This window comes from Tyto alba, unplaced genomic scaffold, assembly GCF_018691265.1.
Source record: "Tyto alba isolate M040663 unplaced genomic scaffold, T.alba_DEE_v4.0 Super-Scaffold_1000006, whole genome shotgun sequence".
NCBI lineage: Eukaryota > Metazoa > Chordata > Aves > Strigiformes > Tytonidae > Tyto > Tyto alba.
The window spans coordinates 3,881,397-3,897,151 of record NW_024881272.1 but is presented as its reverse complement, the minus strand read 5'-3'; the positions used below and the strand labels follow the sequence as shown (position 1 = coordinate 3,897,151).

Sequence of the window (15,755 nt, the reverse complement as noted above, 5' to 3'; positions counted from 1 at the left end):
CTGTCCTCCCGGGTGAGGGGTCTGGAGTAAACTGGTGCAGCTCAGCCGGCGGCTAAATGACATCTCAATTTTTGTCTTTTCTGGCGGCGGACTGCAAATTCATCGTCTCAGCCCTTACCCGCAGGATGAGGGGGGTTTCCCGCGGAGCAGTGCTCTTCACAGAGAACGTCCTGAGACACTTAGCTGTTTTTAAGACAACTTAAAGTGTCCCCGGCCGAGACTCGGACTGACTTATCCCTGAAAACGCCTTCCCCCTGCGAGGCCAGCGCAAATACCGAGACCTGGGGAAATTTCCCATCCGTCAGGCCCTTGTAAAAAGCTGGGACAGACCATCTTGCAGCGGACGATGCTAGCTCTGAGTGTATCCTTTGTCAGAAAACTGTCAAGCTGGCGAGCTGTTTCGGGGAGGTGGGACTGAAAAGTCTCGGCTATCGGGGCTGAGGTTCACCACGGCTGGCTAACCTGACTACTTTCAAAATATGATGGGACCTGAATAAAGGTAAAAACGAGAGTAAGCCTGGATTGAGATGGGAGACACCGCCTTCCTCACCCTTCCCCGCCTCAGCTGAAAGAGCAAACCGAGCGGTTTGGGGGGGGTGGTTTTTCCCCCACTAAATCGCCGACAAGCGACGACCCCAGGCCTGCCGCTCCCCCCCTGAGGCGATGACGGTTAATTTTTAGCCCTGACAGCTTGGGGAGAGGCGCCTGACGACCCGGACCCGGGGGTGCGGGGCGAGGGCGGACCCAAACCCACCTTCCCCTCACCCCGCCGGCGAAATCAACCCCACGCCGCCCCGCCCGTGGGGGTGCCGGGGGCGAGGGGGTGTCCGGGGAGGCGGGGGGGGGTACCGGGGCCGACGGTCCCCCTGAGGGGTGGAGAAGGGGCGGCGGGGCGCGGTCGCGCACCCCCGGCCCCCTGCGCCGGCCCCCGCGGGCGTGACGGCACCTCACGGGTGGGGCGGGAACCGAGGCCCCGCCCCGCCCCGCCCGGCCCCGCCCCGCCCGGCCCGCCGGGCCCGCGCCGCGCCGGTACCTACCTGCCGGGGGGTGGGAAGGGCCCGCAGCGCCGTCCCGGAAGCGAAACCCCCCGAGCGGGCCGCACCCCGGAAGAAAATTCCCGCCCGTGAGGCCGCGGCGCGCATCGCTCCCCCGGCCACGCCCCTCCCTACGCCCCGTGGCCACGCCCACCTCGACACGCCCCGGCGCGCCGCCGGGGTGGGCGGGGCCGCGCCGAGCCCACGTGACCGCCGCCGGTCGTATATAGCGGGCGCGCAGGCCCCGTGTCGGTCTTTTCGGCCCGCGGTGGCGGTTGAGGGGCGCTCGAGCGGCGCCCTCCACGCGGGTGGGTAAGTGAGTGGGGAGGTTTTCCGCTCCCGATGTGGCCCCATGCGGCTGCGGAGGGGCGGAGTGGAGCCGCCGCGAGTGGGGTTCGGCCCCCGATGGGCGCTGGCTGGGGAGGATGGAGGCGGATTGTGTCGCCGGGGCCCGGCCTGCGGCCTAGGCCGCTGCGGCCTTCTGAGGGGACTCCGCCTCGCGGTGGCCCTGGAGCGGGGTAGGGGAGACCCCACGCGCGAGTCGTGTGGGAGAGGAAGGCCTGTGGAGCCCCCACGCTGGCTGCGGGAAGGAAGCGGCCAGCGCAGGCCCCTCGGAGGTGGCGGGGTTCAGCCTTGAGGCCCGTCCCCCCGCGGCGCTGGGGGATGGGGAGGGTCGGGGGGGGCCTGCGTGCCGGCGGCCTGGGCTCGGCTTTGGTGGGGTGACAGCTCGGGGGTGCCCGGGGAGGAGTAGGGCGCTGTTTGCTCTGCGGGGTCTCGCCCGGGAGCCCTTTTCCCGTGGGAAATGATCCTGGGAGGTGGCGAGGCGGCATGCGCCTGCTGCAGGGAGAAGCGTTAGGTTTCCTTTATTTTTTTTTTTTTTCTTGGTATTGGGCTTTAAGGAGCTGGCTTGGACCCATAAATGGGAAGTGTTGTGCAGAACGTGATAGTGGTGTTGAGATAGGGTTAAGGGTTGCTCGCTCCTCTGTATTAATGCTTGAAAGCAGATGCCAGGCTGGGGAGAGCCCTTTCGTGGTGGGGAAGGAGGAAGCTCTCCCCTAGCTTATTGGTGAAGGAGTAGACAGCGAGTGCTCAGAGCAAAGGCCCCGTCTTAACAAAATAGTGTGATGGCTCGCTTAGGCTTCCACGTGCCTGCACATGATGAAAACTATGTTGGTAGGGACATCTGAGAGGGTGATGAATACCAACATATCTGAGCTGGGCATGGAGTAGTGTACAGATGAAACACCAGGCTGCTCCTTGAGCAGCCAAGCGAAGTGAATTGCTGCAGGATTCACCTGGTGCTTATACACTGGAATTGAAGCTGTAGAAAATGAGGAAGTTTAGTGGTCCTGTCCTGCGTAAAAATACAGGCTGGCAATTATTTTTGTGGCCTTCTCTGTTCGAAGAGCTGAAGTGTACATTGCATCAGGGGAGAGCTTTAGTCTTGAATTTTACTTGAATTTTTCAAAGAGTATGTGTGAACATCTTCATTCTTAGAAGAAAGCAAGCTAACGAATACTTTCTTGTTTTCAGTTTAAGATGCATCAACTACACTCTTCCCTATTCTGGCTGCAAAACAGGTGAGAAATAATGTGTAAGTACACTTAGAGCGACTGTCCTGGGGTACTCTTGTACCTTAAGAAATTATAGAACCAGTGTTTGTAATCCACTAATGGCCTGTGGTGTGTCCTTTGGACAGCCCTCACTCTCCTCCTGGGAAAAGTCACCTGTTTCTTTCTACTGGAAAGTAGATGTGAGGCTCCGTGTTTCTGTACCACTCGTTCGTCCTGTAACCAGACTAGCAGTAGTACCCTAGATGCCTTTTTTCCTTCATTACTGCTGCTTTACCATCCACAGCAATAAATAGTTTGTTGTTCAGATAAAAGCTCCTGATGCACGTTTCAAAAAAAAAAAAAATCCTATCAGGTTATGTTTGATGTTAACTAAATCAGAGAGCCTATGATGGTTTCGGTATAAGAGTAGTGGACAGAAGTGATTTCTGAAAACTCTTTGCTGAGGCTTTTTTCTGTGCTTAGTCACTGCCAGACATGTTCCCCATAGTTCTACAAGCGTCTGAAACTTGTGTCTCTTCCAGGTCTGCCACCAAATACAGAGACTTGATGCTACTTCACAAGGTAAAAAAATACTACTTGAAAATTCAAGATAAAATGGTGCTTAGTTTTTATCTAGATGGTATCTTTTAATCTGATAACACCAGTAGGCAGACTTCATTCCCAGAGCAAAGCTTTCCCTCTGGTGCCACAATGATGACACTTATTTGCTACTCTTGACTCAAGAGAGTGATGAGCACTTCTACCACCATAACATTCCTCTGAGGCACAGTGATTCAGAATTCCCTGTGATGATTTGACTTCCGAATATACTGTTCATAAGCTTTTTTTTAATTCTTTCAGGATTTGCATTGTGCCCTTGGAAGACTTGGAGAAGAAACATCACCTGGTGAGAAATGTGTAGTCTGTGTAGGGGTGTCTTCCATGGAGCTGCTGAGACACTACAGTGGGATGGCTGGGATGTGTAAAATGGGGGAAATACTTCAGGATTAATTTCCCCTCATAGGCAGAAACAACTTGATACTTGCTAGTATTCAGATACTCCTGAATATTTATTTGTTTTAGTTGGATAAGTTAAATTTTTCAAAGCTGTCACAACAGGCGATTGTTTAGTACTATTACTGCCAAGCAGATACAGTGATGATGGCATAGTTCAGCAGAATATCCTGTGACGAGCCGTTTTGTCTTTCGCTCCTATCTGATGTATCTAGCTCTTGTGATCTCTTGCTAGGAGGTGTAGGCTTGGCCACGAAGGGTGAAGGAATCTGATTTTTTTTTTTTGTTTTGTTTTGTTGCAGGCACTGGAGGATGAAGCTGTAAGCTGTGCAAGGTAAACATTAGATTGCCTGTGTCTGTAAAAACTATAACTCCGGTGTCAAAGGCTGTGTGTGATGACAGCATAGTTCAGCAGATGACCCATGGTGATCACGCTGTTACTGTCTTTCGCTCCTATCTGATGCAGCCTCCTCTACCTTAGGCTGTTAGACAAGTCATGTGCAAAGCTGAGGGTGAAACACTGCTCCATAAATGAATTTTGAAAATGTCTCAGAAGATCAGTAAATGAGCTAAACATTCAAAATGCAGTAGAATGAACAGAAGGATAAGATAGTAGGCTGTGCTTGCGAAATTAAGCACAAATGCAGAACAAATTTGCTATTTCAGTAATGTAAAATCGTGCCGGTAACACAAAATCTGGTGTTAGTGGGCCAGGTTCTGTAACTGTTTTGTTGCTTTGCAGGCTGCCCTGGGCAGAAGATACCTGTGCCTCTAGTGTGTCACAAGCTATTTCACCTCTTGATGATGATGCTGAAGATGAGGCCTTCCTAATTGAAGGTAATTAAAAAATATTTGGCTGTGCTGCATTTGAGCTTCAGAGTTTGCTTTTGGAGATAAGAGGGTCTGCAAATCCATTTAGTTTCTGGAAAATCTGAAGCAAAAATACTAGTAGCCCTAAATGTGCCTTCAGATCCCTTATGCATCACAGTAAAAGCATTAAGTAATTGTTATGTGGCTGTTGTGGTTTAAAGCTGGCTGGCAGCCAAAGGCCATGCAGCTGCTTGCTCTCCCTCCCCTGCCCTGGGAGATAGGGACAGAAATCTCTGCAGTTCAGAGGTTTGCTCCTTTCTGCAATTCCAACAGTCAATGGAGTTGAGGAATTGCCACCTCAAGGGTGTTGAGAGTGCTGGGAGATGGCTTTAGGCCCACCTTGTGGAAGGGGATGGAAGTGCTGCAGTCTACTGTAGATGATGTTGAATCAGGTCTCTGATCCCAATGAGGATAAAACTTGACTAAACGCTGATACAGTATTTCACTGGAACTGATCTTGTGCTAAAACTTTCTGCTGGACCCTACCTAATAGCAGTTTTTCCTTTGCAGGATTCCAAAGTTTCTCATTGCAACGTAAGTACTTGTTTTAACTTTCCAAGTATTAGCATAAAAAAATATGCCTAGAAGTGAAGCATTTAACTGAAGTTAAGCTGGGGGGGAGGTGAAAGGGGCCAGTGTTTGCTGCTGCTTGCATCTCAGCCAAAACAGGAGGGTGCTTAAGGGGAAAACCACTGGGCAAGGCTCAGCCTTGACAGGCTGGTTTGTGCTGTGCTCTTCACTGTGTGCCTGGGAGCTCGAGAGGTTGCCTCTGATCAGCACTCTTGGTGTATTTACCCTTTTCCCTGTAGCAGCTGTAGCCTAAAGCAGATAGCTGTCAGTCACTGACAAGGTGAGCTGCCTGTGTGATGAGATGTGACTACCTTGACTTCAGTAATGGAGGTCTGCAATTAGCTCTATCTGACTTCAGGCACCTGACAGGGTTTCATCCTTGTGTGCCTGCTTGTCTGCTGTCCTGATACTTTTCTTTGTTCCAGGTGCGGTACAGCTGTGAAGTGGTTTGGTTGGTAGCTGCTGCCAGCACAAGTAAGTTGCCAGCAAATACATATGAGAGGTCACAGCTGCATGATAGGTGTACTAGAAAATGTTGCCTGCTTTCTGTAATTGAAAAGAAATAGTATGGGCCAGTTGAAATATGTAACTGCTATGGGCTTAATTGCATCTCTAGTCTATAAGAAAGAACATGCGGTAACCTGGCAGTGCAGAACTTGTGCTGACCAAAGTCAGTACAATTACTTGCTATTTTAACTTTTTGCTGGTTAAATTAAGTAGTGGGATTTTGCTGGAAGCGTAGCATTAGCCTTCAGTAGTTGAAGTAATGGGGTAAACTCTTTGTCTCAATGGCTAGATTAGAGCTTTCACATGATGTGAATAAAGATGTGGTTGGGGGTAAGGTCTGAAATGCTGAGGTCAGCTCCTCTTCTAAGGAGAAGCAAAAGTAACAGAACATTAAGTGTCTCTAAGCATGTACTGTTTGTGATGATTAATTCTAAGCAATGGGAATCTCTCTGAAAGAGGCTGAGGAGGACTCTTGCACTGAAACAGTACCCACATTCAAACTGACTCTTGAAGCACTGCCAAGGAGAGTGTGCTAATAAAATTTCACTTGTTGCAGAGTGAAGCTTGTGGGGAGTTTGTGTGAGAAACAAGAATAACTTATGTCTGAGGTAAGTGTAGAGTACATGGGGTTTGATAATTACTGAAATATTGTCTTTGTGCTAAATGCCTAGCCTAGTGGTGCCTAAAATTAGTCCTATAATAGATCTAATTTGTCTCCTTTTATTGTATTCTGATTTTTCTTGGCTCCTGGGGAATAAACATGATGTGCTTGAAGCAAGAATGTAATTCTGAACCTGACTTGAAAAGGAAGGGCTTTTTCTGAGCAGAAACCTTGGCAATTCCTTAACTATAGTCAATGGTAAACTTGAAGCTTATGTAAACTGTGTAGAGTTCTGTTTGTGTGAACAGAAGATGTGGCCTCAATGACTAAAAGCTGGGGGTTTCTGCTGGATGTCTTCACACGGTGGAAATAGTAAAGGAGCTGAATTGGTGGAGACAGCCAAAACAGTGTTGATAATGTACATCAGACTGCACAGCAGCAAACATTATCATAACTTCTATCTGATCTATCTGGCTAGTCTGTGAACTGACACTGTACTGCACAGTTAAAGTTTAAGAAGAAAAGACAAAACACCAACCCTCTTTGTGGTGATTGCTACTCGGTAATTTTTGCTAATCTTGGTTATGTTGGCTGTACACAAATTTAGGATCAAGTTCTAGATGATTGCTGTAGTCCTCGGACTGGTTCTCGCTTTCAAGGATAGGTTTTCAAGGTGATTTCTGTGGGATTTGGATTTAAGGTATCAAAACTCACAGACTACAACTGTTGTGGGTTCAGCATCACAAAGCAAGTAGCAGCTTTGTACTTTTCCCCTTGTTCTTCCAATGTTAGTAACTCTGTATTTTCAATTCAGTTAGTATTTGTAAGCTTTGTATATCCTATTTGGGTGTTGCTAGTTGAAGTTCTTGTCAGTCGCCAGCTGAAATGCGGCCTCCTTGTAGGTAAAATTAGTTTGACTAGAATTTCATAGCTGGAGAAACTGAACTTGCATAATAGTGATGTCTATTCTGAAACAACCTCTCTTTTTCAGGAGAGGACTGCTGTCTGCAACCTCATTGGGTAAGACCACACAGCAAATTAATTGTTAGAAACTTCGGGGAATATTTGTAGCCACTGATGAAACTTGATTCTGCCAAATGAATTACTGTGATATTACAATTTCCGTTCCACTTTTCTCTGAGGTTACAAAGCTGCTGCGGAGCTTTCAGCAGCTGTGCTGCTGCATATGTTAATTGTGTTTTCTTGCTTTAGGTGAGGAGGCAACTTGGAAACTACTGTATGAAGAACTGAGAAGGTGAGTGTAATTGTAGTAATTAAATTTATTTGCTGGAACAAATGATGATAACCTTATCCTGAACTCTCTCTCTGAACAGAGATGAAAATCTAAGGTCTGAGTTGTTCCCAGCAAGCTGCTTCTGCTGGTTTTGGTGCCTTATAATGGTTTTTATGTCTGTCTTAATAGGTAGAAGATTGCAGAATAATGGGTTACACTGGCATGAACATCACTTACAAAAGCCAAGGTTTTCTTACCACACTGGTAATGTTTGCCTGGTACTGATTGGAACCAATAAATACTTGTAAACTCTACCTGTTGTTGTGAACTGCTTTCTGACTTGAACAGCTGGCTGGAAAACAGCTCTAGGCTACTTCATAAAAGCTTTAAATGCTTGATTTAGAGCAGGGACTAAACTAATTTAGATACACTAGTCCTGCAAGTGTCTTAAGTGTGACTTAAAGTTCGATAGTAAATGTGACAGTGGTTTAGCGAGACCTGAGGGCAAGGATCACTTGATATTTCATGCATAGAGAATGGGGTCAGGCAAAACTGTCAGAGACCCTCCTATTGAGTGACGAGGTTCAGAATGGACCCCCTTGTTTTGTGATCTTCTCAGAGGAGTCTAGGTGCAGCTGAATGCATTCCTAGTCCCAGATTTGGTCAATGGTTTGTGCCTAATAGGTACAAAAGGTAAGGAAAACCTTCAGCTGAGTTACTATGCCAATTTAATGCGGGGGCTTGCAACATTTACTTAGGTTATAACTTTAAAGGAAATTTACTCTACAAATCCTTTAATACTCTGACATTAGTAAACTGCAGGTTCCAGGTGCCAAGTGGAACCAAATACTATACAGCTGAATTAAGCTTAAGTTTTAGAAAGGAACTAATCCAAAATGCATTTCACTCACCAATCAAGATGAGGGCTCTCGACCTCAAGGAGTTAACTCGGGCAGCGTCCCCACCCAAGGGGAAGAGTCCCTGACTGCAAACCTCTGAGGATGATGGACTTGGTTTGTGCTCTGGCAGGACCCCATTTATACCATAGTTAAATCTGAACTGATGAAAATATGGCCAGTGTTGACCTTTGACCAAAAGGTGGGTGTATCAATAGCCAGTTGCGCAACCTCATTGTGACTGAAATCTGCAGGTGTTATGGTTACCTGAGTCAGCAGATCTTTGCCAAAACTAGCAGATATTTTTATGTCTTGCCAGAAATCAAAGTCAGATGCTTTTATATTTCATCAGAACGAGCAAATACTGTGGTGGAATGGTTTGTCAGGGTGGGTACAACTGCCAACCCTGACCAATACCAAGATTTGGACAAAGCTGAACAATTGTAGTAATTTGTGTGTTGTAGGTGAGAGCTGAACACTGCTATGTGTGTATTTGCTCATAAAATTGCAGGCTACCAGTAAATTTGGTATTGCAGGTTCAGGTGCAGATGATGTGCACAGAATAAGCATGCTGCTAATGCTCTTCCACTGGACTCTCAGTCTAATCTGGTCACTGGCATTAGTCTGGAGCAAGATGTGATCCGGCTTCCATGAGGAAAAGTAATAGTTGAGTGGAGAGGTGGGGGATTTTTAATACTGTTGAAAAAGTTATTGCTTATGAGCTGCTAGGGCCTGCTAAGGTACTGTTGCTTCCCAAAACTCATCAGTGGTAGGGTTTTTTTTCTCTGAAATTCATTTAACTTCCCCATCTTGTCTCAGGAGTGATCAATATGGGAAGAGTCAGCTCAATGAAGAACTTTCTCCATAACACTTGAGCTATTGCTGTAGCACTTCTCATTAGAAGTAAAACTAGACATTCAAGCTCTTCTGTGGGAATATTTTCAGATTATTAGTCTTCCTCTACAATCTTGAAATAAGAGGAATAGGTTTGTTGTGTCTACCTCCCCCTCGGGCTGGTGTAATCTACTTGAATTCAAATTACATCTTGTAGAAAGGGCTGAAATCTTTTTAGCCAGAATAGTATTTTGTCCCAGATAAAATGAATTAGACATGATCTTGTGTCCCTGTGCAAATTAAACCTCTTCTGCACTAAAGCAAAAGCCATTAATAAGGTCTGTTCATCCAGAGCTGATTAGTAGCCTCTTAAGTACTTCCCCTGGCCCCATATTACTTTTTAAAGTACCACACTTCATTGTGCCTCTTAAAGAGCTTGAAGGGACTGTCATAGCCTGCAGTATAGTAGAAGTCTTCATGGAATGGTTGGCCTCTGTTTCTCAAGATTCTGGCCAAGGCTTCAGCTTCTTCAGCATATTTCTCTGGGGAGGCAAATCCACCGAAGGACCTGGTAGAAGTGAAAAGGGAGAGATTTTTTTTAAGACTTCAAGCCTTGCTTTTTATTTTCACAGAAGGAAACTTCAGCATTGCAAAGCATGCAGTGTTTGTGCACTTCTGATGCGGTTTGTAGTTATTAGGTAAACTGCAGAACTAGCTGTCGGGGAGCACGTGGCCATGCGTGCTTGTGGTTTAACCCCAGCCAGCAACTACACTGGGCAGGCATTTGCTTATTCCTCCTCACTCTGTTTGCTGGGGAGGAGAATCAGAAAAGTAAAAACCTGTGGGTTTAGGTAAGAACATTTAATAAATATAATAAATATAATTGTAATGAAAAGGAATAGAGCAGAGACCTAAAACCCAAGAAGAAGTAGTGATGCATGATACAGTGGCTCACTCTCCCCACTGATGGATGTGTGAGCAGTGATTCCCTGTTCCTGGCCAACTCCCTTGGGTTGATATACTGAGCATGAAATTCTGTGGTATGGAATAGCCAGTTCAGGCCACCTGTCCTGGCCCTCCTTCTTCCCAGCTTTCTGTGCACACCTGAATGCTAGCAGGACAGGAGAAGTTGAAAAATCCCTGATTTCTTATCAGCAGCTAACACCAGCAGTGAATTGTCAACATTCTTATACCAAATCCCATACTGAATCAAACACAGCACTATTCTAGCTACTAAGAAGAAAATGAGCTCTATGCTAGCTGAAACTAGGACAATGCTATTTTAAAAGGTAGGGTTAAAGAAACCCCAAACTACTAAGTTGCTTGCAATTCTGAGAGTACTGCCTGTCACAGATTGTTACCTGTGGCCTTAATACTTGCAGAGAGGGCAGGTGTAGCTTTGAGTGCTTTTCTTGTAGTAAAGAACTGTCATGCAGGTTTGGTGGGAGTTTGGGACTGCAAATAAGGGGGGTTAGAAGCATGATTTAGATGTTCTGTAGCACAGTGTGTCCAAGAGGATTCTGTAGGCTGCATTTCCATCAAACCCACTAAGTCAATTTTCAAGAGCCTACTGAAAAATGAATGTTTTAAAAATTGGTCATTTCTCTTTGTTCTCCGTAAGATACCCAAGCACAGGAAAGATTTCCAGATGCTCAGGTTTAGCCGGTCAAGGCTCTTAAACAGCAGGATATATAAGAAAAGAGTAGTCCAGACTCTTAATAGATGAACCCCTGTCAGGAGCTGCCTTCGTTTGGCAGCTGTGCTGGTGCTGCTTACCGGACAAAGATGGGTGCAGCCTTCCGCTCTTCAACAAACACATCCGAGTCGGTGGGCTGCGGGGGGGAGTCCTGATGTTCAAATGGCACAAAGAAAGAGATCTTGAAGTCGGCACAGCCCGATTTTATCAGGCACGTCACTGGCACAGTCATCTCAATCTTCGTTTCTAGAGGAGAGGAAAAGCAGTTGTCTAAGCTGCGAGCAGAGACAGTGCCTGAATGCTGCTGTGAAGGGTGATGTGGACTTGTCCTAAAAGCAGCAGCCTTGTGGATGTCATGGCCTGATGGAGTCATAAGGGTGTTAGACCGGGAAAGGGGACCTGTTGTGCTCTGCAGCTCATCTACTATTTTATATTACTCATCTTCATCTCCTACTTATGCTTCTTGCAGTTCAAAGCCAGCACACTGTACCTTTCTCGTTCTTCCCTTGGATGTAGTGGAAGAGTTTCCAGAAGCCCTGGCGCATCGCCTCCTTCTGGGTCTCTCCCCTAATGACTGTGCTGACCCACTTGGCCGTCTCATACTGACGCAGTTCATAATCCTTTGCCTGAAAGGTAGCAAAAGTCACAGTAAGCATGAGATGACTATTAAAGATGACATAAATTAATAGCTACTTTTTCCAAATCAGCATGAAAATACTCTTGCAATGAGGTGGCACTGGGTAACCTCTTTGCTGCAGACTCTAGGCACATCCCCAATGTCAAACTGTTTGATGCCTCCCTCTCAAAACCATGCTGTTCTGCCTTAGGCTGAGCTCCTCAGAGCTTGCAAATAGATGTTTCCTCTCCCCCTTTGCAACCAGGTGAGAACAGTGGCTATAGTAACTTCCCAGCTCCTCCACGCTCTTCAGACTGAGAATCCCAAATCCATGTTAGTTCTGCAGCACCCTGATTGCAGAACTCTTTCCCAGGCCTTTAGCAGTTACCATTGTCTCTGCCGAGCTCCACCGGGGGGACTGCAGATCCAGGGACAGAAACGTTTGCTTGAAGGATTTGATCATCTTGCCAGAGCTGAAAGGCAGACACAGTTCATTGGCTTCTCTTCAATCAGTACGGTAGAAATGGGGCAGAAGAAATCACTAGGGAATTTCTGCCTAATGTTTCAGTTGTCCCTGAATTTGTGAAAGGTCTGGATTCCACTGTATATCCCCAATGATTCAACAAAAAGGGCTGAAATCCTTTTAGCCCTGAAGGAACCAACAGAGAACCAGAACCAGGAAACTACCTCTAGGCTTACAGGAGAGTGTTCATCTTTCAGGGTATGCTGCCTTTGCTTCTTCATGAAGTGAAGGCATTTCCTGGCTGTACAAACAGAAGGTTGAGATTCTGCAAGTGGCAGTTTTGTGGAAATCTGTAAGTAAAAGGGACTTGAGAAGTTCAACCACTTTGCTCCCAGATGAAAAGATACTAGTGATGATGGATACTCTGGTATTGACTGTGCCCATAATTTTATTTGGCATCTCATGATAACTGATACCTCTCTTAAGGCTTTTAGCCTCAGAGTCCTGCAGATAGATGAGATTATTTATGAAAATGTTGCTGCTTTCCTAGGTAACCTGCATATGGAAGGAAAAAGCTGAAAACATGAAAACTCTCACTGTCCCAAAATAAGGCAAGCGAAAGTAATCAAAATCACTCAAAATAATCGTATCTGGTTAAGTCTTGAGATTTTCGGAGCCTTAATTTCTGATTTTTGTCAATTCTGAGCAGATTGTAGTGCATAACCTACATCCTGAGAAAGTCTCTGCTTTCTATTACATTATGATGTCCTTAGCACTTCACGTTGCATAGACAGCATGTACTTAATTCAGCAATTATCTTGATTCTTAGATCATAGTACATCAGAGTATAACTCAATTGCACGATTCTTGGATAACAAACTCTGAGGTTATTTCTCATTTCTCTGCCTCAATTGTTTATAGCTGCCCGCACAAGAAGCCACTGCCCTGTCACTTGTGGCTCTACTTTTTTCATGGGATTTTAGTAGTAAATATACACTGATGTAATTCATAGCATGTCCCACCTCCAGTGGTAAAATCTTGAAGGTCCATCTTTAGCATGTTTCTGAATGACTATTTGTAAAGTCAAGAACTGCTTTGTGCTACCTGACTGCTTATCTGTTTCTATTTTCTTATGACACATAGACTACTGTTGAATAATATTAACCCCCTTCTGTACCCTGGTTTAGAGGTGACTACAAGGAGTTCTCTCTTTGGGATCTATGAGGTTGAAAATCTCTTACTGAAAAGAAAAAAACAAAATACCCAAAAAACCTGCTAGCACTGATTTCGGTTACAAAATAGTGCACAGAGCACTCACATGTTGAGCTTTTTCTAGCAGCTCCTTCAGTTGACACCACAGAGCAATGGAAGATCAGAGAACCACTCAACAGGAGATTGATGCCAGCAGCTCAAAGCAGGTGCTGTCCCCCTCCCTGTCCCAGCCTGAAGATACAGCATCTTCAGAAGCCTTTACTGGAGTGACTGGTCACCAGGGATTGCTGCACAGTCCCATGCTGGACAGCTGTACTCTAATACACTTTCTGTCAGTAGTAGTTACAAATCAACAAAGCAGGAATCCAGTCATTTTACTAGAAGCAAATGTGAGCAATTATACTGAAACTTCCTACAGTAATTTATTTTATCCATTGCCATTCCAAAGGCAAAGATGCTGCTGCTCTGCTACCACTTCAATTTCCATTTCTCCTTGCTACAGCTTGATAGAAAACACATTTTTCCTCTTCACGTGCTTCCTGAGTGCGTTAGAAAGCAGAGAAGTAAATGTTCCTCCATTTCAACACATGCTGTTGTAGCTGCTGTAGAAGCTGGCATGTCTCTGTACTTGCCAATTCTAACCCCTCTCTGACACGTCTTTTCTTAACTTCTGGTTAGATTCCTCACAGCTCTGTCTTTTGTAACTTTGTGGCCAGTACTGTTGGTACGAAATATTTTTGAATTACCTAGAACTATGCTTTTGGGGGTGCAAGACAAACTGAGAAGAATCTTCCAAATATTTACAGTTGAATTAATGTCTAGATCTACAGGAAAGCTTAGCTTTGAGATTTCCATTTGTTCATCTGAATATTGCTGCAGGGTGTCTAGGCTTTTTCTGCAGCTGTTGACCTACAGGCCAAAGGGACAGAGAGCATAACAGGCATCCTCAAAGGTTACATTGATTCTGTGAGTAAGCGTAGCGAAAACATCCCATTCCACAAGGCATTGATTATATTGAGAAAGTAGAGAAAGTTGACATACTTACATTTTAAGCTGTCCTTACCCTTCTAGCTATTGCAGTCTATCCTTCCGAGGCTGCACATACTCACAAGATGCTGCGTGTCAGTGTTTATTTTAGTTTCCTCAAACTCCGCCCATGCCTCAACCCTACTGGAGGGAGATGCTGTTATGAAAACCAGAAAGTTGTAGCCTTGTCCTCCTCCGGGTCTCACTGGGGAGCTCCCACGCAAATGCCGAAAGCCCCACCTACTGCCCACGAAGCAACATTGGGCCCAGTGTGTGATCTGGCTCCATAAACAGTTCTGTACCCTTGTGGAACTGCCCCTGGTTTCCATGGCTTTGTGCCTACTTAGTCAGGGTCAGTGGCAGGTTTTGTGCTCTAGGGAGAAAGAATTTCACATAATTAACGTTCCCCCCCTGACTCAGATTACATGAGAGGGAAGGTACAGAATGACAGCTTTTCCTTTTTATCCCTGGGGTAAAATGGTAGGTGGAAATCTGGCTGCAAATTAAGCTAAGGCCATCCTCATGAGATTTCTGCTGGCATGTTATGAAAGACAGTGTTCTATAATGGCTGTCTGTTCTGAGCGGTATTTGAGACTAATCAGCCCCCTTAGCCCTTGGATATCTGCACAAAGGGGTTATACAAAGCTATTGTGAAGTTCTGTCCCGCTCGTAATACACAAAGTGAGGCTGGATTCTTCATTTAACCAGCTGCAGCTCCAGACATATTTAGGTACCAGCACAATAGGGCAGATTAAACTTCACAGTTCGAGTTCAGCAAACACCTCCTGCTGTTGGTCATGGTTTGTGCAAACTCCTTGCAGCCAAATTCAGCTGAGCTGGAGATCTGAAATCAATAGCTGGGAATGACTTTTAACAGGAAACACCCCTTGCTTGAAGAGAACTTCATCAGGATGCTGTCTGATACACTCCTATTCTGAAAGAAAGACTAAAAAACCCCCAAACTATGCCAAATAGCAATTGCAAGCTTCTCTCTAAAGCCACAGAAGTGGTGTAAAGAGCAGTTTACTGACAGAGCCTATTAGAACATGGTAAGGCTTGAAATGCAGAACCAGTTCCCTGCATGCTTTCTGCTTTTATTTTATGGCGTAAACTTGCTGTTTTACCTCTGTTCTGTTTGGGTCAAACAGGAAGATCAGCAGGGCGGTTTGGAGAAGCAGAAGGTGCTACTTCATGGTCTTTGCTCTGGAGCTACGGGCATGCTAAAGGCACGTGCTTGTGTAAGGTTAGAAGTTCCATTACTCTGTCACCCTAAAATTCCTGTCAAGTGTGTACTAGTAATTATTTTCTCCAGAGTATAGAAGGCCATGTAAAAAACTATACCCAGCCACCATAGTTTGGCAAATCTCAACAAATTGACCCCAGTCACAAGCCACAGAGAAGTACTGCCTTGAAAGGGGGGGGCAATTAATCTGTAGATAAACACAAGCCCACTGTGGATTCTCGTTTTGTTTCTGAAGCAGAGAGGCCCAGAACAAATCCCCAGTCAGTTTGTGTGTGTCCAGCTGATGTCCCTGACAAAGAGCTAACTGTTCCTGGTGGAGTAGCCCGAGGCCAGAGAACAATCATCAGTGTTATCCAGAGAGGTTGTTTTCAAACACTCTTGTTTTT

General features: G+C 45.8%; 1 protein-coding gene, 1 long non-coding RNA gene and 7 other non-coding genes across 11 annotated transcripts; 8 read left to right on the top strand and 1 right to left on the bottom strand.

The window, feature by feature from the left end:
- Nucleotides 1–1,265: 1,265 nt before the first annotated feature.
- LOC116964856 lies at nucleotides 1,266–7,697 on the top strand. 2 transcript variants are annotated; one of them, XR_006167011.1, is made up of 12 exons: nucleotides 1,266–1,346; nucleotides 2,568–2,614; nucleotides 3,130–3,169; nucleotides 3,449–3,494; nucleotides 3,904–3,935; nucleotides 4,344–4,438; nucleotides 4,982–5,005; nucleotides 5,467–5,515; nucleotides 6,105–6,156; nucleotides 7,141–7,169; nucleotides 7,362–7,404; nucleotides 7,573–7,697. It is a non-coding gene; the product is annotated as an uncharacterized LOC116964856 (long non-coding RNA). The 2 variants fall into 2 exon arrangements; XR_006167012.1 differs by having other exon boundaries at nucleotides 1,303–1,342.
- Nucleotides 2,180–2,257, top strand: LOC116964864. The gene has a single exon (XR_004409007.1). It is a non-coding gene; the product is annotated as a small nucleolar RNA SNORD74 (small nucleolar RNA).
- LOC116964861 lies at nucleotides 2,989–3,055 on the top strand. The gene has a single exon (XR_004409004.1). It is a non-coding gene; the product is annotated as a small nucleolar RNA SNORD75 (small nucleolar RNA).
- LOC116964858 lies at nucleotides 3,292–3,374 on the top strand. Its single transcript, XR_004409001.1, has one exon. It is a non-coding gene; the product is annotated as a small nucleolar RNA SNORD24 (small nucleolar RNA).
- On the top strand, nucleotides 3,735–3,815 carry LOC116964865. Its single transcript, XR_004409008.1, has one exon. It is a non-coding gene; the product is annotated as a small nucleolar RNA snR60/Z15/Z230/Z193/J17 (small nucleolar RNA).
- LOC116964860 lies at nucleotides 3,985–4,070 on the top strand. Its single transcript, XR_004409003.1, has one exon. It is a non-coding gene; the product is annotated as a small nucleolar RNA snR60/Z15/Z230/Z193/J17 (small nucleolar RNA).
- LOC116964862 lies at nucleotides 5,958–6,036 on the top strand. Its single transcript, XR_004409005.1, has one exon. It is a non-coding gene; the product is annotated as a small nucleolar RNA SNORD79 (small nucleolar RNA).
- Nucleotides 7,219–7,294, top strand: LOC116964863. The gene has a single exon (XR_004409006.1). It is a non-coding gene; the product is annotated as a small nucleolar RNA SNORD47 (small nucleolar RNA).
- On the bottom strand, nucleotides 7,412–14,324 carry HEBP2 (heme binding protein 2). Of its 2 annotated transcripts, none has more exons than XM_033005807.2 (5): nucleotides 14,164–14,324; nucleotides 11,814–11,898; nucleotides 11,300–11,435; nucleotides 10,890–11,055; nucleotides 7,412–9,681 (listed from the first exon to the last, which is right to left on the bottom strand). In XM_033005807.2, exons 2-5 carry the CDS (start codon nucleotides 11,886–11,888, stop codon nucleotides 9,507–9,509), a joined length of 552 nt encoding a protein of 183 aa, XP_032861698.1. In that variant the 5' UTR covers nucleotides 11,889–11,898; nucleotides 14,164–14,324; the 3' UTR covers nucleotides 7,412–9,506. The 2 variants fall into 2 exon arrangements, with proteins under 2 accessions (XP_032861698.1, XP_009964562.1); XM_009966260.3 differs by having other exon boundaries at nucleotides 14,146–14,323.
- Between the last annotated feature and the right edge of the window lie 1,431 nt (nucleotides 14,325–15,755).

Coding starts and splice junctions, on each gene's coding strand:
- HEBP2 (XM_033005807.2), bottom strand. CDS start 11,888: ATGATCAAATCCTTCAAGCAAACGTTTCTGTCCCTGGATCTGCAGTCC. Junction 11,436..11,813: donor GGAGCTCGGCAGAGACAATG/GTAACTGCTAAA, acceptor GCTACCTTTCAG/GCAAAGGATTATGAACTGCG. Junction 9,682..10,889: donor GCTGCACCCATCTTTGTCCG/GTAAGCAGCACC, acceptor CACTTCTACCAG/GTCCTTCGGTGGATTTGCCT.